General features: G+C 36.7%; 1 protein-coding gene and 1 pseudogene across 1 annotated transcript in view; one reads left to right on the top strand and one right to left on the bottom strand.

The window, feature by feature from the left end:
- Positions 1-1,247: 1,247 nt before the first annotated feature.
- TPST1 (tyrosylprotein sulfotransferase 1) overlaps positions 1,248-23,144 on the bottom strand; it is a 62,985-nt gene continuing 41,088 nt past the window's right edge. Inside the window, exons 2-3 of the mRNA XM_021710032.1 lie at positions 1,398-1,651; positions 1,248-1,321 (exon numbers count right to left, since the gene is read on the bottom strand). Coding sequence (XP_021565707.1) covers positions 1,248-1,321; positions 1,398-1,651 — 328 coding nt within the window. The remainder of the gene's footprint in view (positions 1,322-1,397; positions 1,652-23,144) is intronic.
- Positions 6,718-8,270, top strand: LOC103255223 (annotated as a pseudogene).

Below are 23,144 nucleotides of genomic sequence, written 5' to 3'. Positions count from 1 at the left end.
CCTTCCACCTCAGCCTTCCGAGTAGCCGGAACTACAGGCACACGCTACCACGCCCGGCTGATTTTTTTATTTATTGTAGAGATGAGGTCTTGCCAAGTTGCCCAGGTGGGTCTCGAACCCGCCGGCTCAGGCAATCCACTCACCTCAGCCTCCCAAAGCACTGGGATTACAGGCTGAGCCACCAAGCCTGGCTGAGTTTATGTTTTTATAGTAAAAATATTTTCTTATATGAAAGGATAAAAAGGTAGTGATTATTCAAAAAATTAAAAATCTGCCTTCATACATGATAGTTCAAACTTTTTAAACAAAGAATTATTTAAAAAGAAAGAAGACAGTTCTTTCTATACATTTGCTAATGATGAATTGGAAAAGGGAAATCAAAGTAACACTTAAGAAAAAGATATTAGCATGAAAATTAGCCTCATGATATAAATTTGTCATAAATTTGTTTGTCAATTAAAGGTGTCAAAGGCAGAATAAAGAGATGATTTATTATAAGATTGTAGGGAGGAAAGGACACTGACATAAACAAGAGAATACCAGAGAAAGTCAAGGAATTTCAATCTTGAAATCACTCAGTGAACTTATGCTAACATGGTTGTCTTGTTTGAACTTGTTTTGAAAAAAGAATAGGAGAAGAGGGGAATGGACAGCTACAGTTTAATGGATACAGAGTTTCAGTTTGGAAAGATGAAAAAAATTCTGGAGATGGATAGTAGTGACAGTTGCACAACAATGTGAATATACTTAATGTCAGTGCATTGTACACTTAAAAATTGTTAAGATGGTAAATTTTATGTTATGTACACTTTACCAATTTTTTTTTAAAAAAAGAATGTATGAGGTCTGATTTGAAATAGACTCATCTGGTAGGCTATATATTCAGATTAGCTCCTTGAGTTTTCAGCACTTTCTGAAACAGTATTTTGTAAAGATGTGAGCATATCTCACTAAAAGAAAAACCATAATTTAATTAAATAGCAACTTTCTCCTAATCAGAGGGCTAGTATATTGTATCTGTTTAGTAATTCTTCTGATGTAGCCAATGTTTAGCTTTTAGGTATCAAGAAATTGTTCCTCAACAAACAAAGTTTTAAAAGTAAAGTAGTCACTGAATTTAGAGAAAAAGGAAACTAGAAGTCACTAATAATTCTGGTCTTTATGCACATTTGTAGTAATCAGCTATAACAATAAATCTCCCAACAGTGAAAACCATTCCTAGAAACTGGTCAAAATACATGAGAAAACTACTCCCAAAGTTCATGGGAAAAGTCAGAGTTATCCTTAAAATGCACTGGACGACTTCTGATAATAAAGCGGTCTACAAATAGAAATTGTCTAATTTAAAATAATTTTCTGATTATAAAATAGCAATAAATAAAATAAGAAAAAATTACTCAGGTACCAAATTCCATATCTAGTTTTCTCAATCACTTTTGAAATCTCACTTACCCTTCTAGTGTTTTCAAGGATTTTAGGATCAGGTTTTCCATAGTTAGGTGGATTGGCATATGGGTCATATCCAAGTTTGGCAAGCATGGGTGCAATCATTGCCATGTCTTGTAAAACATCTGGAGGTATCTTTCCAACCCATTTTGATAGAGCTCCCACATTGACTGGCTTGATGACTTGGTCTGTAGATCTCTCCACTCTGAAAACAGCATAACATAAATACAAGTTTATTTACATTTTTAAAATAGTGTTTTAAAAACCCTATAAATTATTTTTCATAACTTTAAAAATTTTAATTGTCTGGATTATAAAACATATGAGAAAGAGGGCACTAATCAGGTCTGACACTATTTACCAGCCTTTTTTTTTAAGTCAAAGTTTAATAGTGATTACTGGCAACCTCACATTTCTAGAAATAGGAAAAAGGGTCAGCTGAAACATCTGCATAAAATGTGTTGACACTTTAATTATAATATCAAGGAAAAAAACAACCACAAAGATAAGACTGCTTAGAAAAACTGCCACACCTAAAAAAAAAAAAAAGAAAGAAAGGAAAGAAAGAAAGAAAAAGAAAAAAAACTGCCAGTCAACTCTTTTGAAAAGCTTTTTTAAAAAAAGATGTACTGATGGATAACTAGAGGGACAGATAGATGGACAGATACATGATAAAGTAAATATGGCAAAACGTTAACTGTAGAAACTAGCTGGTGGGTAAATTCCTTCTTCTGTATATTTGAACTTTTTCATAATAAAATGTTAAGAGGGAAAACTGCCAACCATAAACCACTGAGAATGCAAAATATTCACTTGTTCTGTTTTCCTGTACTTTCTTAAAAATACTATTTTCTACAGAAGAAAAAGGAAGTGCTGTTTTTGATTTTCAGTATTACAGGATTCAATATTACAGAATAAATGTATTCTACCTCTTGACCTGGAAATTTACTCTAAGCCTGTAGTGATTATACCCATTACATTTGACTAAATATCTAGTAACCTTAGGATACAATATAACATGAAATGACATTTGGACTTAAGTTGAATTAGATTTTGACCAATTGACTATAAAACAGAAGTGCTTAAGAGTTTTATATCCTAATATATAGAAAGTCATTCAAACAGTATTCTAACAAATGGTAAAAGCTCTTTCCTTAAGTATATGATCTCTCATTACAGATAACCATTAACTGATGAGGAGTCTCTCAAAAGAGCTCCACTGCTAAAATACTAGACAAGTGAAAATAAGATGACTTTTCCCTGGGACTCTGTGAGGCTACCTGCTCCAGGTTTTCGTCCTGCCTAAACAGCCAAATTCTTTTATCCCTCTTAACTATTTCTCCAGAACACCACTTAACCCACTGCTCCCTTCACTCTACATATTCTCCCTGAATGACTTCATCCTAATAATCTTTGCTTGATATTCTTATCCTGTGTAAAGAACAATCTGGTTTGCCCAGGATAGACCCAGTTTATACCTACTGGCCCAGCATAATTATTAATAGCACCTCCCATTCTCTCTCATAGGTGTATACAGGTATGCATGATGAATTATATACACTTTGCCCATATGCTCTACATGCACCTCAGCACTATGATGGTGCAAAACTGGACCCATCATCTTCTCCTCAAAATCTACTCTTCCTAATGTATATTTTGTCTTGATAAATGGCACCACCACTTATCCATAAAGCAGAGCTAGAGAAATAAAATAGGACAGGAAGAAAGTGAGATCACTCTCAAGTTATCCAGTTCTATAGGCTTTATCTCTGAGTAGGATAATCTCTTTTCCATTCCTATTGCCACTACCGTAGTTCACATCACCATCATTTCCCACTCATAGTACTATAAAAGCCTCCTAATTTCCCCTCATTTAAATAGTTGTCTTCTTTGTTCAACTACTTATCATACCACCAGACTCTAAGGAAGGTCTGTGTCTTATAGTTTCACTATCACTTAGCACCTAGTACATTAATATATAATGGATGCTCAATAAAAGCTATTAAGTGAATGAGTAAAAGCTATTCATGGAAAAACATATAATATTAATTTATATGAGCATGCTCAAGAGAAGTTAATTATCATGTCTTTATAAGAAGATCATGTCTAATTGACAAGTATGAAACAACTAGAAAACACCCAAGTGCTAAGCTACATGATATTTACTGTGGGTGCACTTGGGATTTTAGAGAATCTGAGTCATGTCTGTAGAGATAACCTTCTCCAGGGGAAAAAAAGTCTATAGTGAACACAGAGTAACATTTTCTGTTTATTCCATGTCAGGCACTTTGAATGTGATCTTTAACTTAATCCTTAAAAACAACCTTAAGAAAGATATATTACCAGTCCTCATTTTTCATATGGGTAAACTGAGACCCAGAAAAGGTCAGTGATTTTCCCAGGGTCACATAATCTAGAAATGATAGAGTTAGAATCTGAACCCATAGTGGTCTGATACCAAAGCTCCCATTAATCCCATTATCTCTTACTGCTGTCCTATGGACAACCTTCATTTATACATTCTATGCTTCTCTGAAACCCTTAGTATTTTGCTCTATACTATGTAGTGTAGACAAGTTGGTTTACCATGATGATAAAAACATACTAACTCACTACACATATAGTAGGTACGTATAGTGTTGTGGAAAAAAAAGTGATTTGTTGCATTTACGGATGTTCATGGTATAAGTGTTCCTACCATAACTAATTTTAACCTACCAACATGATGTCACTGACTGCAGAATTGGGAAAAGATATGCAAAATGGGCTGTCCAGAGATGGAACAAACCAACTCCAGCAGACCACTGGATATCTTCAGGACCATAATCTCTTACCTCGAATTCTGATATCCAAAATAAACATTTTCCTTTATCTCATTTGGCAATAAAACCTGATATGAACTCTATTTATAGTCTATATTACACTGGGCATAAATAATAATATTCTTTGATGCAAAAATATCAATGTTTCTGATTATAGAGTACTGACCCAGAATAAGGAGAAGATGTTACATATGTTACATACACTGTATTATCTTTCTAAAATCCAAAAACTTCTGAATTCTGAAACACATTTGTGTTAAGCAACCTATGGGTCACAGGTCAAATCCAATCACACGTTTTGTCTGGCCTTCAAGCTAAAAATGGTTTTTACTGTGTTTAATGTTTTTTATAAAATCAAAAAAGTAATATTTCATAACACATGAAAAATTACATAAACTTCAAATTTCAATATCCATAAATAAAATTTTATTGAAATACAACCACACTCATTCATGTATATCTATGGCTGCTCTTATGTTACAACGGCAGTAGCTGAGGAAGAGACCATATGGTTTGCAAAGCCTAAAATATTTACTATCTAGCCCTTTACAAAAAACTTGTGCCAATCTCAATCTAAGACTGCGTCCTAAGAAAATGTAGTCTTTCTGTGTGTGTGGTCTTAAGTAATGTCTTCCTCACAGCAAGACCATCCTATCAATATTCACGTTAAATGAAAAACCTGGTACATTTAGAGAATGGCAAGTGAGAACCCCCAAGAATGCACTGAGCTGCTTGGATGGAGAGGATAGAAGAGGGAAAAGAAACAAACAATAGTGTTTGCTTAGTGCTGCACTTATCTGGTTCAAGAAATACACTCACTGGGCTATAAGAATGGATATTTAAAATAGAAAACGAGAACAAAATAGGATGTGGTCTCAAACCTCAAGGAGGTCGCTGTCTGGTTGGTGAGCTATACAAACTTTCCACACTCAAAATCTTAGAGTTGCTTCTTAGTCCCACATCAGCTCTCTGGGCTCATCTTTTCTCTCTTCCCATGAGTTCTAGTTATTTAGTATACCTTTTCCTAAGAGGTGGCAAAGTATGATGGACAGAATGCAGACCTGCAAGTTGGGCCTGTAGGATCTACCTTTGTATTCTAAGAAAAACTCTGATCCTCAGGGATTGGGATAATGATTACTAACAGGTAGAGACATGGCTTCAAAAACATTTTCAAAAGCAGTGGCTGACAAACTATTGCTCAACTCTGGCTTGCTGCCTGCTTTGTATATAAAGTTTACTAGAACACTGTCACGGCCATTTGTTTCCATACTATCTATGACTGCTTATATTCTACAACAGCAGAGCTTAATGCTTACAACAGAAATCGTACGGCTTGCAAAGTTAAAAATATCTGGCCCTTTACATTAAAACATTTGCTAACCTTTGTTCAAAAGGATACAGTTATTAAAGGGAAATGGGCCTGATATGATGAGCCTGATTTTCTTTTCTAGACAATAACCTGCAGGCTGCATGGATCTCATCAAATCTCTCCTACTCCTTCAGTCCTTCCAGAAATTAATCAACACTTAGGCCTGATGTATACTAGGGTATTAAACTAGTTACCATTTCATCACCGTCCAGTTTACTGGTACCTCAAAATGTAGTGCCCGGCATATTTCCACAACCACAGGACAGACACAGCAAGGCAAGATATCTGTGACTCAGCAAGTTCTTCTCCGTCCCCACTCCCCTTTCCTTCTGTAGCATTCATAGTGGCAGCCACTCCTCAAGAAATGGAGTCTATGCCAAAGTCTTGAATGACTGAGATGAAAATAATCCTCCAAGACACTCATTTTAAGCATGGCTCTTCCATGAGTTTCAGTTAACACTACAGCCAGGCTAACTGCCAAACCACAGGTCTGAATTATGACACACAGCAATTACTACAGGAAACCAAATCCTCCAGATTAAAAGCATCAGGGCTGGAATGCACACAGAAAAAGGAATGAGTGAAAAAATACACAATCCAAATGGTTAGATTTATTATAGTAAAACATATAATGAAATACAATTAAAGTCATGTTTTCAAAGACTATTTCACTATTAGAAAATGCTCAGATCATCTCTTGTGAAAGAGGATTTTAAAATGTATATATAACAAATTCAATTTTATAAAAATATATACTGTATGCTACATATAGAGATAGAATCATACTAGAATGTTAACAATGAGAGTGGTAGGATTAAGCATGATTTTTATTTTCTTACCTAACTTTTCCATATTGTCTATGAAAACAATCTTTCTTTTATAGAACATGCTATCTATGGTGGGACTCACAGGATCACAAAGAAAATCTTCGCTCTGAAGTCTAACAACTGGCTCTCTCTGCCACTCTCGCTCCGTAGTCCCCACGCCAGAGACACAGCAGTGCTCTCACCACCCATACCCACCACGTCCTCGCTTGCCAGTCGGCGCCGCCCATCACCGCCACCGCTACCCTCCACAGCCATGTCCACCAGGTCCGTGTCCTTGTCCTCCTACCGCAGGATGTTCGGTGGCCTGGGCGCCCCCAGCCGGCTGAGCTCCAGTCGAAGCCACGCGACCTCGTCCACGCGCGCCTACAGCTTGGGCAGCGCGCTGCGCCCCAGCACCAAGCACAGCCTCTATGCATCTCCCCGGGAGGAGCAGCGTGCCGGGGTGAGGCTGCCACAGGACTCAGTGGATTTCTCGTTGGCCGATGTCATCAACACCGAGTTCAAGAACACCCGCACCAAGGAGAAGGTGGAGCAGCAGGAGCTCAACGACCGTTTCGCCAGCTACATCAACAAGGTGCGCTTCCTGGAGCAGCAGAACAAGATCCTGCTGGCCGAGCTCGAGCAGCTCAAGGGCCAGGGCAAGTCGTGCCTGTGGGACCTGGACGAGGAGGAGATGCAGGAGCTGCGTCGGCAGGTGGACCAGCTCACCAACGACAAGGCCTGCATCGAGATAGAGTGTGACAATCTGGCCGAGGACATCATGCGGCTCCGGGAGAAATTGCAGGAGATGCTTCCGAGGGAGGAAGCCAAGAGCACCCTGCAATCTTTCAGACAGGATGTTGACGATGTGTCTCTGGCACATCTTGACCTTGAACGTAAAGTGGAATCCTTGCAAGAAGAGATCGCCTTTTTGAAGAAACTGCATGATGAGGAAATCCAGGAGCTGCAGGCCCAGATCCAGGAACAGCATGTCTGGATTGATGTGGAAGTCTCCAAGCCTGATCTCATGGCTGCCCTGCATTACAAACACCAGCAGTACGAAAGTGTGGCTGCAAAGAACCTTCAGGAGGCAGAAGAATGGTACAAGTTCAAGTTTGCAGACTTCTCTGAGGCTGCTAACCGGAACAATGATGCCCTGCACCAGGCGAAGCAGGAGTCCAATGAGTACTGGGACAGGTACAGTCCCTCACCTGTAAAGTGGATGCCCTTAAAGGAACTAATGAGTACCTGGAACACCAGATGTGTGAAATGGAAGAAAACTCTGCTGTTGAAGCTGCTAACTACCAAGCCACTATTGGCCGCCTGCAGGATGAGATTCAGAACATGAAGGAAGAAATGGCTCATCACCTTTATGAATACCAAGACCCGCTCAATGTCAAGATGGCTCTTGACATCAAGATTGCCACCTATAGGAAGCTGCTGGAAGGTGAGGAGAGCAGGATTTCTCTGCCTCTTCCAAACTTTTCCTCTCTGAACCTGAGGGAAACTAATCTGGATTCACTCTCTCTGGTTGATACTCACTCAAAAAGGACCCTTCTGATTAAGACAGTTGAAACTAGAGATGGACAGGTTATCAATGAAACTTCTCAGCATCACGATGATCTTGAATGAAAATTGCATATACACAGTGCAGCAATATATTACCAGCAAGAATAAAAAAGAAATCCATATCTTTAAAAAACAGCTTTCAAGTGCCTTTCTGCAGTTTTTCAGGAGTGCAAGATAGATTTGGAATAAGAATAAACTCTAGTTCTTAACAACCAACACTCCTAAAAGATTTAGACAAATGTTTATAACATAATCTAGTTTACAAAGAAGTCTTTTGCTAGAATACTTTTTAAAAACTATTTTTGAATGCCATTAAAACTGCTTTTTGAAATTTCCAGGAAGTATTCAACCAACTTGTTTCCACTTCAATAAATCTTTGGAGGAAAAAAAAAGAAATCTAACAACTGGCAGGGCATGGTGGTTCACACCTATAATCCTAGCACTTTGAGAGGTGGAGGTGAGAGGACTGCCTGAGCCCAGGGGGTTCAAGACCAGCCTGGGCAACTTGGTGAGATCTTGTCTCTACAATAAATAAAAAATTAGCTGGATGTGGTAGTACATGCCTGTAGTTCCAGCTACTTGGAAGGCTGAGGTGGAAGGATTGCCAGAGCCCAGCAGGTTGATGCTGGGGTGGCTGTGAGCATGCCACTGCACTCCAGCCTGATGAGACAGAGTGAGACTCCAGAGAAGAAGGAAGAAGGAAGAAGGAAGAAGGAAGAAGGAAGAAGAAGAAGGAAGAAGGAAGGAAGAAGGAAGAAGGAAGAAGGAAGAAGGAGAAGAAGAAGAAGAAGGAAGAAGGAAGAAGGAAGAAGGAAGAAGGAAGAAGGAAGAAGAAGAAGAAGAAGAAGAAGAAGAAGAAGAAGAAGAAGAAGAAGAAGAAGAAGAAGAAATCTAATAACTATCTCAAGCTCAATATGTTCCGATCTGAACTCCTGATCTTACCCCCAAAATCTACCTTACCTGCACTGCAGCCTCAGTCTCCTAATCTCAGTTAAAAACACCTCCATTCTTCTGGTTGCTCAAATCAAAACTGGAGTTACTTTCAACTACTTTCTTTCATACAAATCCATTAGGAAATCTTATCAACCATACCCAATATATATACAAATCTGACTATTTCTCACTAACTCTACTGCTATTCCTCTGGTCCAAACCAACATTCTCTCTCACCTGATTTTCTGCAACGTTCTTCAATAGGTTCCCCTACTTCTTTCTTTCGTTACATCCCTTTGGTCTATTCTCAGTATATCAGCCAGATAGAGTCTTTAAAAACACAAGTTAGATCACGTCACACCTCTGCTCAAAATCCTGCAATGACTCCCTAGTCATTCAGAGTCCAAGTACAGAAAAAAAGATTTCTGAGTAACTGCAGAATCACTTTTTAATCTCACCAAGTCATCCTCTAAATGCAGACAAAGCAATCGGATAACAAACCCAAAATCTCATGGACAACATTTACAACAAAAAGACAACAAAGCAGCCCACAAACCCCAAAATACAAGTTTGTAGAGACAATGCTTGCATGAATAATAGAAGCAGAAGGAAGCAACAGGTATCTGAAAACTGAGAACAAGAAAAACACCAGAGTAGACAAAAGCTAAACTCTGAAAATCACAGCAGACCTATTTGAGAACATCTGTTGAAACCAGGGAAAGTTTCACCCAGACCAAAAAGTGACTATAAGGGGCTGTTGTTAAGTTCTGAAAGGGGCGGGAGAAGGCTAGAAACATGACCTTGAAACCAATCAGTCAAAGCTCCTTTCCAGGAGAGAACATCACACTGAGGAGAAACTTCTGGGAGTAGAATCAGAATTGGGCTAATCTAGTAGTGACAGAGACAAAGGAGAAAGTCCAGATACAACCGAGGAAGGAACAGAGAGCCCGGAAATTTCAGAAAGCTAGTCACTGTATTATTTAATACCTTACCAAAATAAACAAAAGAGGAAGATCTCTGAAATAAAGACAGTCTGAACCATTCCTCCCACTAAAAGGTCAAGAAAACTATTCATGTAAGAATAAGTGACCAAAAAAAAAAAGAATGAGTGACAAAAAAGTATTAGGTGAAATCCCTTACAGCATTGTTATAAGAGGATAAGGAAAATGGAAAATAGGGCAACCCCCTCGGGCCCCTCCTGCTCTGAGAGCTTTTCTACCCTCTCAATAAATCCTGCTTTCTAAAAAATAAATAAATAAATAAGGAGACTAACATCCCTATGGACAAGGAAAGACATGCCCACAAAACATATTAAAATTATAACTTACTATTTTAAAACAAGCTAAAAGACATTAAGAAAATAATATAAAACATGAAAAAACAAAAATCATAATTTAAAAAAATTAGAAATTTTAAAAATTTCTAATTAATTGATAGAACTCAGGAAAAAATTAGATATGAAAGAAAAAATCATTGCAAAAATAAACTAAGCTAGAAGGAAGAAAAGTGTTAAATATAAAAGAGAACCTTAAAAAATTAAAAGAGAAATAAGTATAATGCCTTAAAAGATTTAAATACTTTCCAACTTAATTAAAAGAAATAGTTAAACAATTTGCTCTGAAAAAAAAGTAAAAAATTTAACAGAAAACGACAAATATTGATAATAGGCCCAAAAAATATAACATGAGAAATAGTGGTCTTTGAAGAAGAAAAATCAAAGTTAAGGGACATAGCAAATACTAAAAATCAAAAATTTTTTAAATGTTCATTAAAAATTTTTTAACCTACATACTGACAGAGGAATGCCTGAAAATATCTACTTAATAATGACCAACATCACAATGTAGTCTGGCAAAATTATTGTACTTTAAAGCAAAACAACGACAACTTTGTATACCTAGGCAAAAATGTTCAGTGACTTATAGAAAAAGAAAATTAAATCATCAGACTTTTCAACATAAAATTTTTTAAAATTTGGTTAATTTTTAATGTAATGACTGCTTTATTTATCTATTTGTCTATTTTAAATTTTAGATTCAGGGGTACACATGCATATTTGTTACATATCGTATAATGGTGAGGATTGGGTCTCAGGTGGCCCATTCCCCAGACAGTGAACATTGTGCCCCATAGATAGTTTCTGAACCCTAACCCCTCTCTCTCCTCCCCACTTACTCATATCCCCAGTATCTATTATTTCCATCTTTGTGACTGTTTGGCTCCCACAGATGAATGAGAACATGTGATGCTTGGTTTTCTGTTTCTGAATCAGTTCACTTAGGATGATGATCTCCAGTTCCACCCATGTTGCTGCAAAGGACGTGATTTCATTCTTTCTGTGGCTGTGTAGTATTCCATGGTGTATATATACCACATTTTCATTATCCACTGATTGGCTGATGGGCATTTAGGTTGATTCCACATCTTTGCAATTGTGAATTGTGCTGCAATGAACATGCCAGTGCAGGTGTCTTTTTTAACATAATGACCTCTGTTTCTAAGGGTAGATACTTAGTAGTGGGATTGCTGGATCAAATGGTAGGTATACTTTTACTTCTTTGAGTAATATCCATACCACTTTCCATAGAAGTTGTGCTAATTTACGGTCCCATCAACAGCATATAAGTGTTGCATCCACACCATCATCTGTTGATTTTTGATTTTTGAATAATGGACATTCTGACTGGTATAAGGTAGTATCTCATTGTGCTTTTAATTTGCACTTTCCTGATTATGAGTGAGGTTGAGCATTTTTTCATATGTTTGTTAGCCATTTATATATCTTCTTTTGAGAGATTTCTATTCATATCATTTGCCCATTTTTAAAATGGGATTATTTGCTTTTTTCTTGCTGATTTGAGTTCTTTGTAGATTCTGGATATTAGTCCTTTGTCAGATGTATAGTTCACGAACATCTTCTCCTGTTCAGTAGGTTTCCTATATGTTCTGTTGATTATTTCTTTGGCTGTGAAGAAGTTTTTTAGCTTAATTAAGTCCTACTTATTTGGTTTTGTTTTTGTTGCTTTTGCTTTTGGGGTTTTAGCCATAAATTATTCACCTAGGTCAATGGCCAGAAGAGTTTTTCCTTTCTTCTAGGATTTTTATGGTTTCAGGTCTGACATTTAAACCTTTAATCCATCTTCACTTAATTGTCTAATATGGGGAGAAATAGGGATCAAGATTCATTTTTCTACATGTAGCTATCTAATTTTCCCAGCATCATTTGTTGAATAGGGTGTCCTTTCCCCAGTGTATGTTTTTGGTTTGTTTTGTCAAAGATCAGCTGATTGCAGATATTTGGATTTATTTCTGGATTCTCTATTCTGTTCCATTGGTCCATGTGTCTGCTCGTGTACCAGTACCATGCTGTTTTGGTTACTACAGCCATGTAGCATAATTTGAAGTCAGGAAATGTGACGCCTCCAGCTTTGTTATTTTTGCTTCGGACTACTTTAGCTGTTCTGGTTTTTTGGTACCATATGAATTTTAGGATTTTCTTTCTCTAATTCTGTGAAAAATGACGTTGGAAGTTTGATAGGGATTGCCCTGAATACGTAGATTACTTTGGGAAACACGGTCATTTAAATAATGTTGATTCTTCCAATTCATGAGCATGGGATGTTTCTCCATTTGTTTGTGTCCTCTGTAATTTCTTTCAACAGAGTTTTGTAGAGACCTTTCACCTTCTTGTTAAATACATTCCTAGATATTTTAGCTTTTTGGCTGCTATTGTAAATGAAATTGAGTTCTTGATTGATTCTCAGCTTGGTAGCTACTGGCGTATAGCAGTACTACTGATCTCTGTGTGTTAAATTTATATCCTGAAACTTTACCAAATTCATTTATCAAGTCCAGGAGTCTTTTGGTGGAGTCTTTAGGGTTCTCTAGGTATAAGATCATCATCATAAGCATACAGAGATAGTGTGATGTCTTCTTTCCAACTTGGATACCTTTTATTTATTTTTCTTGCCTGATTGCTCTGGCTAGAACTTCCAGTACTATGTTCAATAGTAGTAGTGAATGTGGGCATTCTTGCCTTGTTCCAGTTGAGGGGGTAATTTGGCTAATTTTTAAAATTTGACAAAAATTAAATACATTTATGGTATACAACATCATGTTTTGAAATATGTATACACTGTTGAATGGCGCCATCAAGCTAATTAATATATGTGCCACCTCACATACTTATCACATTTTTGTCATGAGAACACTTAAAATCTACTCTCTGAGCAACTTTCAAGGATACAATACTTGTTATTAACTATAGTCACCATGGTGTACAATAGACCATTAGAACTTACTCTTCTCCTCGTCTGATGTTTTATATTATTTGACCAACATCTCCCCAAGGCCCACTCTTCCCTCAACCTCTAGGTGATGATAACCACCATTTTACTCTTTACTTCTATGAGCTTAACTTTTTAAGATTGCCTCTATAAATGAGATCTCTATAAATGAGATCTGTCTTTCTGTGTCTGGTTTATTTTACTTAGCATAATGTTCTGTAAGTTCACTCATGTTGAGGCAAAAACAAGATTTTCTTTTTTTCGATGGCTAAATAATTCCATTATGTATATGAGGGGGACCCAAAACAATATATTCATAAAAAATGACATATTTATTCTTTCTTGTTTAAATTTCAGTCATCTTCAACCTTCTCAAAACTTCCAGATAAAAACTTTGGTTGACCATTTACGTCATGATTTGCAGAAGAAACATCCCAAGTTGTGGCAAACAGGTGACTGATTCTTCCACCATGACAATGCACCTGACTACACTGTGCTGTTTGGCAATTTTTGACCAAAAACATGGGTATGACTCTATGATCCACCTTCCCTAGCCACCTGATCTCTCCCAAGCGATTTGTGTTTTGTTTCCCTGGATGAAAAAAGTCCTCAAAGGGAAATGTTTTGCTGATGTGGAAGAGGTGAAACAAAAAAATAGCAGAAGCACTAAAAGATATCAAAATAAACAAGTTCAAAAACTGTTTTGAGTAGTGGAAAAATCATCTTGATAGGTTACTGCATCTTTATAGAGAGTACTTTTGAAGAGTACTTTGAAATTGACTGAAGTTTAAACATGTAACAACAAATACACAATTTTTAAATAAAAATAATTGCTATTTTGGGGGGGTCTCCCTCATGCATGCTACATTTTCTTTTCTTTTCTTTTTTTTTTTGAGTCAGAGTCTCACTCTGTCACCCAGACTGGAGTGCAGTGGCACGCTCACAGCCACCACAGTCTCGACCTGCTGGGCTCAGGTGATCCTTCTGCCTCAGCCTTCCAAGTAGCTGGAACTACAGGTGCACACTACCACTTCTGGCTAATTTTTTGATATATTGTAGAAAAGAGGTCTTACCAAGTTGTCCAGGCTGGTCTCGAACCCCTGGGCTCAGGCAATCTTCTCACCTGGCCTCCCAAAGTGCTGGGATTACGGGCTTGAGCCACCTCACCCGGCCCTATATTTTCTTTATGCATTCTTAGGTTGATTCCAAATCTTGGCTGTTATGGATAATGCTGCAATGATCATAGGTGTGCAAGTATCTCTTCAACATACTGATTTCATTTCCTTTGGACATCTACCCAGTAGTAGGATTGCTGGATCATATGGTTGTTCTAGTTTCAATTTCTTGAAGAACCTCCATATTATTTTACATAATGGCTGTATCAAGTTACATTCCTACCAACAGTGTTCAAGATTCTCTTTTCTCCACATCCCTGCCGATACTTGTTGTCTTTTTTATAATAGCCATTCTAACAGGGAACGAGGTGATGATATATCCCATTTGTATTTCCCTTAATGATCAGTGATGTTGAGCAACTTGTTCACATATGTGTTGGCCCTTTGTGTGTCTTTTTTTATTTTATTTTATTTTATTTTATTTTTGAGTTGGAATCTCACTCTGTCGCCCAGACTGGAGTGCAGTGGCCGCTCCCGGCCACCGCAGCCTCGGCCTGCTGGGCTCCGGTGATCCTTCCGCCTCAGCCTTCCGAGTAACCGGAATTACAGGCATGCGCCACCACGCCCCGCTGATTTTTTTTTTTTATTGTAGAGATGAGGTCTTGCTGCCCAGGCGGGTCTCGAACCCGCGGGCTCAGGCAATTCACTCACCTCAGCCTCCCAAAGGCGAGGGATTACAGGCTGAGCCACCGAGCCCAGCTGTATGTCTTCTTTTGATAAATGTCTACTCAGGTTTTTTGCCCATTTTAAAATTGGATTATTTGTTTTCTTGCTACTGAGTTATTTGAACTCCTTATATATTTTGGATATCAACCCTGTTCCAGATATATGGTTTGCAAGCACATCTCCCATTCCATGGAATGTTTCTTCACTCTGTTGTTTCCTTTACTGTGCAGAAGCTACTGAGTTTGATATAATCCCATTTGACTGTTTTTGCTTTTGTTGCTAAGGCTTGTGAGGTCATATTCAAAAAGTTATTTACCAGACCAACATCATAGAGCTTTTCCCCTATATTTTGTTCTAGTAGTTTTACAGTTTCAGGTTTTACATTTAAGTCTTTAATCCATTTTTTAGTTGATTTTGGTACATGGTATGAAACAAAGGTCCACTTTTACTCTTCTGCATATGAATAACCAGTGTTCCCAACTTTATTTATTTAAGAAAGTGTCTTTTTCCCATTGGGTCTTCTTGGCATCCCTGTCGTAGATCTATCTACCATAAATGTGTGGGTTTATTTCTGGGCTTTCTATTCCATTCTGTTGGCCTATGTATCTATATTTATGGCAGTATAGTGCTGTTTTGATTACTATAGACTTGTAGTATATTTTGAAGTCAAGTAGTGTGATGCCTCCAATTTTGCTCTTTTTGATTAAGATTGCTTTAGGCTATTTAAGGTCTTCTGTGGTTCCATACAAATTTTAGAATTGTTTTTTCTATTTCCATGAAAAAAATGTCATTGAAATTCTGACAGAGATTGCACTGAATATGTAGCTATCTTTAAGTAGTATGGGTATTTTAACAATATTAATTCTTGCAGTTCATGAATAATGAGTATTTTTCTACTTATTTGTGTCTTCAATTTTTTTCATTAAAGTCTTACAGTTTTTAGTGTACAGGTCTTTTATCTCCTTGGTTAAACTTATTCCTAAATATTTTATTTTATTTCTATAGCCATTGTGAATGGAATTGTTTTTTATTTCTCTTTTGGATAGTTCACTATTAGTACATAAAAATGCTACTGATTTTTGTATTCTGAAATTTTCCTGAATTCATTTTGTTCTAACAATTTTTGGTGGAGTCTTTAGGATTTCCTATATATAAGATCATGTAATCAGCAAACAGAGACAATTCTCCCTTTTTGATTTGGATGCCTTTTATTTCTTTCTCTTGCCTAGTTACTTTAGCTAGGACTCCCAGTCTTACGCTGAACAGAAATGGTAAGAGTGGGCATCCTGTCTTGTTCCTGATCTTAGAGAAAGAGCTTTCAACTTTTTACCACTAAGTGTGATACCAGCTGTGGGCTTGTTGTGTTGAGGTACCTTCCTTCTACATCTAAACTGTTGATACATTTTATCATGAAAGAATATTGAGCTTTGTCAAATGTTTTTCTGCATCTATTAAGATGATCATATGGTTTTTGTCCTTCATTCTGTTAATGTGGTGAATCATGTATATTGATTTGCATATTTTGAACCATCGTTGTATCCCAAAGATAAATTCTACTTGATCACAGTGAATGATCCTTTTGACATGAAGTTGAATTTTGCTTACTATTAGTTGAGGATTTTTGCATCTATGTTCACAAGAAATATTGACTTTTTGATTGACAGAAATAAATGAAGGAATCTATTTAATATACATCTTTTTTTAAAGGAGCCAAGAATTTTATCCTCAGCAAAAATGATTTTTAAATGTAAAGAGCTTTTCAATATAAAGTATTCACATGAAGTACAGAATTCAAAGCAGCTGTTCCCAAAATTACAAACTTGGAGAGTATTGTTTTCATGGCCACTCTCCGAAAACTCTATTAGATTGTTTGATGGCAAACTTTTTCTGTAAAAGACTAGATAGTAAATATTTTAGGTTGTGTAATCCACAGAATCTGCTGCATATTCTCTTTTTAAATTTTACGACTCTTCAAAAATTTCTAGAAATACTGGAATCAACGGCTAAAGGAACAGTGGTGGGCGTGCGCGTGCAGACACACACACATATAATGGAATATTATTCAGCCTCAACCAAGGAGATACTGTCATTTGCAACAACATGGATGAACCTGGAGGACACTATGTTAAGTGAAACAAGCCAGACACAGAAAGAAAGATACTTTATGATCTTACTCATATGTGGAATCTAAAAAAGTCAAACTCATCAAAGTAGAGAGTAGACAGTGGTTACCAGGGGCAGGAATGGAGAGGAAATGGGAAGATATAGGTAAAAGGTCAAAATTACACTTACATAGAATAAGCAATTCTAGAGATGTAATGTATAGTTAATGTATAGTCTAGAGATCTAATGTATGAAGACTATAGTTAACAATGTATTGTGCTAAGAGAGTAGACTTTACGTGCTCTTACCATAATAAAGAGGTAACTATGTAAAGTAATGTATATATTAAATTATTTTTCTTTCTTTCTTTTTTTTTTTTGATTCAGAGTCTCATTCTGTTGTCTAGACTGCACAATCACGGCCAACACAGCTGTAATGGGCTCGGGTGATCCCTCCACCTCAGCCTTCTAAGTAGCCAGGACAACAGGTACGTACCACCACACCTGGTTAACTGATTTATTATAGAGACAAGATCTTGTTATGTTGCCCAGGACCTGTCTCGAACTTCTGGACTCAGGCAATCCTCTCGTCTCAGCCTCCCAAAATGTTGGGATTACAGGTGTGAGACAACACACCTGGCTGTAATTTCTTGACTGTAGTGGTCATTTCACTATGTATATGTATAGCAAGACATCATGTTGCATACCTTAAATATATATCAAAAATTTTTTGTAATATAAAAATTTATAAAATCATTCTAGCTCTCAGGGCTTACATGAACAGGTAGCAGACCATAGTTGCCAATCTCTGTGCTACAAAATGAGATTCAGGCAAGCAAAATGATTAAAGAGGCACTGACAAAGAACTAGGATAATATTAAGTAAATAGCTATCCATAAAAATAAAAGTAAATGAGTTAAAAGTGACACAGTATCTAAGCATGTTCTGACAATGTAGACACCATATTTTAAAATACAGGAAGAGATGAGGGAATAGATATGCAAAAAAATATTTTCTTTAACTGTTCTTATTGATCTTAATGGTGGTGATAGTGTTATGTGAGATTAAGCAAGTGAATACGTATATGAGTGGCTATCCTCCTGTGTCCTTCAGAGCAATGATTATCTGTGTGAAAAAAGGTGGTATAAATTTAATATATAACCCTACAGTCCTTTTTGTTGATGTCTTCTGAAACAGAGTCTCGCTATGTTGCCCAGGTTAGCTTTGAACTCCTAGGGTCAAGCAATCCTCCCGTCTCATTTTCCAAAGTAGCTAGAACTACAGGTGTGAGTCACAGCACCCAGCTAGCCCTGCTTTTGAGCTGAAAGTATCAATATGAACTTGTGAAGTATTCTCTTGTATACAGCCTCTCTCTCTTTCTTTCTCTCTCTCTCTTTCAATACAGAGCTGTATTGCTTATAAAATTTTCTAAGATATGGAAAAGAAATCAGATTATCAAAATTTTGTAATAGCCAACAAATTGATGAGGATCAAGGGCTGCTAAAATCACACGCCACACACAATAAGAATGACATCCACATAATAAATAGCCTTGCCAAATAAGACCTTGAGTGTGATTAGCCTCTGGATTCAGCTAACACAAAATACAGAATTCAGAAGAACATATTGGAAAATTAGCAGTTCTATTGCAAAATCACACAATTTTGCCATTATCAAAATTCAGATTACAGGCTAACTAGCTTGGGTTCCCCAGAAAATAGAGTATATGGTGAAGAAAGGAACAAAATATTTGGAAATCTGTAGATTAAAAGAAACTTAAAAGGTATGTCAAATTATTTTTGATGAGTAAAACTTAAGCTACAGTATCTAGGGATGCAAATTTGGGTAATAAAACTATACAGAAAGAGAAGAAGTAATTTCTAAGGGTGACAGAATAGGGACAAGGGAGGAAAGGAGGGGATTTAGTTTGAAATAACATACCTGAAAAAGCCCTGGATTGACTTACATAGTTCTATTTCTTGACATGGGTGATAGTTACAACAGTACATTATCAAAATCCATTAATCTTATTTTTAAATAGTTCTTACAATAAGACCCTACATAACAAAGTATGACTCCATATACTTCCTCATTCACTCTGTTCCAGCAGCACTGACATTTTTGCAATTCCTTGACTAGGCCAGGCATGGACTGTCGTTAGCATCTTTTTTTTTTTTTTTTTTTTTTTTGAGTTGGAGTCTCACTCCATCGCCCAGGTTAGAATGCAGTGGCATGCTCACAGTCATCCTAGCGTCGACCTGCTGTGCTCAAGCAATCCTTCCACCTCAGCCTTCCAAGGAGCTGGAACTACAGGTGTGCACTACCGCACCTGGTTAATTTTCTATTTATTGTAGAGACGAGGTCTTGCCAACTTGCCCGGGCTGGTCTTGAACCCGCGGGCTCAGGTAATCCACTCCCCTCGGCCACCCAAAGTGCTAGGCCACCAAGCTTGGCCTGTTGTTAGCATCTTTACAGTGACTATTCTCTCTGCCTGGAACATTCTTTCCCAGATATCTACTTGGCTAACTCCCTCACCTCCTCTGAGACTTTGCTCAGATACCACCTTCTCAATGAAACTACAGACTACTCTAATATTATAACCCTCAAATAATATTATGACCCTCAAATCCCCTGGGTCCTGGTCCCCTTTATTCTCCACTGCTTTTTTCATGATAGCTTTCTAATACACTACACGTTTTTCTTATGAAGCATTTTTTTTGTCTACCCTTATAAGATGGCAGGATCCATGAGGGCAAGAATTATTGTCTATTTGTTTGCTTGCTGTCTTACAGTTCTCTACTCAAGTGTCATCTTACCAATGAGTCTTTCCCTGATAATTCCTGCACGCCAGCTCTTAGCAACTCCCTATTTCCTCCTTTGTTTCCTATTTAATAGTATTTATTACCATCTGCCAACTAGACATTTAACTTGTTTTTTTTATGGGATGGTTCCCAATATTTTGTGTTTTGTTAACTGCTGTAACCTAGCAAACTGAACATTAAAATGAGAGCTCACTAAAAACATGCTGAGTGCACAGTCTTTATAATATTTAAGAAGTCCTATGCCTTCTTCAGAATTTTATTATGAATGGCAACTATAATTTACCAAGAACCTTTTCAACACTGAATGATATACTCATATGGTTTTCTCTTTTAATTTAATGATATAGTAAGTTATGCAGATAGATTTTTTTCTAATAGTAAGCTGTTGCTGAAATAAAAACTATTTGGTCATAATAACTTATCAATCTTTGACACACTGCTGAATTCTATTTACTAGTATTTTATTCATTATTTTAGCATCTATACACATAAACAAATAGATCTGAAGCTTTCTTTTATGCAATTTCTATTAGCAAATGGAGAGTTTTCTATCTTTTCCTATGACCTAAAATAGTTTAAACGGCATTGAACTCATCTGTTCTCTAGTAGTTACAAATAATTCAGTTGTGAGGCTAAGCATGGTGGCTCACGTCTATAACCCCAGCACTATAAGAAGCCAAGGCAAGATGACTGCTTGAGTCCAGGAGTTCAAGACCATCCTGGACAACACAGTGAGACCTCATCTCTACAAAAAAACAAAACAAAAATAATAATAAGCATGGTATGGTGGTACACACCTGTAGTCCCTGCTACTCAGGAGGCTGAGGTGGAAGGATCACCTGAGCCCAGGAAGTCAAGACTGTTGTGAGCTCTGATCATGCCACTGCACTCCAGCTTGGGAGACAGTGAGACTCTGACTCAAAAAAAAAAAATTTTTTTTTCCCTAAAAAAAAAAAAAAAAAAAATTCAAATGTGAATCCTCTATTCTTTTTTAGATGATATCTTAGTCACCTTTCAATCTCTTTGATGCCAATAAATCTATTTAAGTTTCCCATCTATTTGAAAAATCAGCAATTGTCTCCAAACTTTCAAATTTATTACAAATGTACTTTCATGTAGTACTTTCATACAATTCTTTCAAATTTCTTTTATATTTGTAATTATTTCTCCTTTCTCATTCTTTATGGTATATATTTGCTCTCTTATACCTTCATAAATATTTCAAAGGGTTTACCTTTTTACTGATTATCTCAAAGAACCAACATTGGTTTTTATTTATTCTTTCTACTTTTCTGTGTTTAATTAATTTCAGCTTTTATCTGCATTGACTTTAGAACCGAATATCCTGGCTCCTTTCTGCAAGATATCATTTTGCTATCCTAAATGTCTACGCGATTTAGATCTATTTCTTGTTCTGTTCTTTGCCACTGATCAAGACGAATCAACTTTGATTCATAGGCAAGGAGACTTCATTATTAAAGTACTGAAAAGGGTCACATAAGAAAATGTAATAGGGAGCTCAACAGCAGCATTAAACTGGAAGTTCCAGAAGGCTTGTACAGTTGACTTAAACTGTGGCATAGTTTAAAAAGTAGCCACCTAATTCCTGTCACATACCCTCCCCGTAGCACCCACTCCCCAATATACATTTCATAAGGGCAGGAATTTTTGTTTTGTTTGCTGCTGTATCTCAAGTGCCTAGAATAGTTCCAGACACATCATAACAGCTCAACAAATATTTGTTGAATAAAATAATAAACTGGGAAAATCTGTTTCTGATTCTTCAGATAAAAATCAGCATTTCTAGGTTTAGATTAATAGTTAGTACAAAGTCAAGAAAAAAACAAAATCTCTCTCCTCCCTTGTTTGCCCTTTTTTTCCCCTCTGTTCTGGTAATATCTCAGTCCTTACTCTTCAGTTTTAGGATGAAAGCAGCTCTGTTGTGGTTTTGTCCCTAGTTGTTTTATTTTCTCCATGTAGCAACATCTTGGTGTTTGGCCAACTCAGGATTCTTACAAAGAACAAAACTGATTTCTTTTTTACAGCCTACAAGTCATTGAAAAACACTGGCATTTTATTGTGAAAAGGTTCTTTACTAACTCATTCTGCTTTGGACCTCCAGCATGAAATAACAGAATCAATTTGCTTAAATGTTGCTAATAATTATACTAAGCCCATTCCGGACTTCAAGAATAACATATGTGGCCAAGTAAATACTGGCTAAAATACAACAATGTAATCAGCAGACTCATCATTAAAACTAGTTTTATAGTTTTATTTTAAAGAGGGATTGTTTAATATGTTCATACCTTAATTAATGATTTTAGCAGTTATAAATAATGAAATTGTAGTTGAATTTCCTTCCATGATGATTGAGTTTTATATTACATATCCTTAATTTAAACAACATTGAACAATAATTAAACTTTTTAAAAAAGATCTTAAACATTTTCTTTTATAATATGGAGTACATACAGAACTTAAAGAACAGCAACATTTTCTGAAGTGTATAATTCAAATTTTTATGTATACAACCATGTAACCACCACCCAGACGAAGACAAAGAACATTCCTAGTCCCTCAACAATCTCTTTTGTGTTGCTTACCAGTCAGTCCACCTAAAATGACCACTAGCCTGGCTAGGCACAATGGCTCATGGCAGCACTTTGGGAGGCCAATGCAGGAGGATTGCTTGAGGCCAGGAGTTTGAGACCAGCCTGGGTTACATAGTTAGACTTTACCTCTTAAAAAAAAAAAAAAAAAATTGGCCAGGAGTGGTGGTGTATGCCTACAGTCCCAGCTACTCTGGTTGAGAGGATCACTTGAGCCCAAGAGTTCCAGGTTACAGTGAGCTATGATTGTACCATTCACTCCAGCCAGAGTGACAAAGAGAGACCCTGTCTCTAAAAAAATTAAAATAAAAATAATCACTATTCTAACTACTATCAAAAAAGATTAGGTACATTTTTGAACTTCATATAAATAGAAATCTATAGTATATACTTGTTTGGATCTGGCTTTTTACACTTAGTATAATATTTCTGAGATTCAACCATGTTGTGTGTATCAGTGGTTTGTTTCCTTTTTATTGCCAATATCTCACTACATGAATATACAACATTTTATTTATATACTCCCCTGTTGATAG

This window comes from Carlito syrichta, unplaced genomic scaffold, assembly GCF_000164805.1.
Source record: "Carlito syrichta isolate Samal-C Ts95f unplaced genomic scaffold, Tarsius_syrichta-2.0.1 Scaffold287941, whole genome shotgun sequence".
Taxonomy (NCBI): Eukaryota; Metazoa; Chordata; class Mammalia; order Primates; family Tarsiidae; genus Carlito; species Carlito syrichta.
This window is presented reverse-complemented; position numbering and strand designations above follow the sequence as displayed.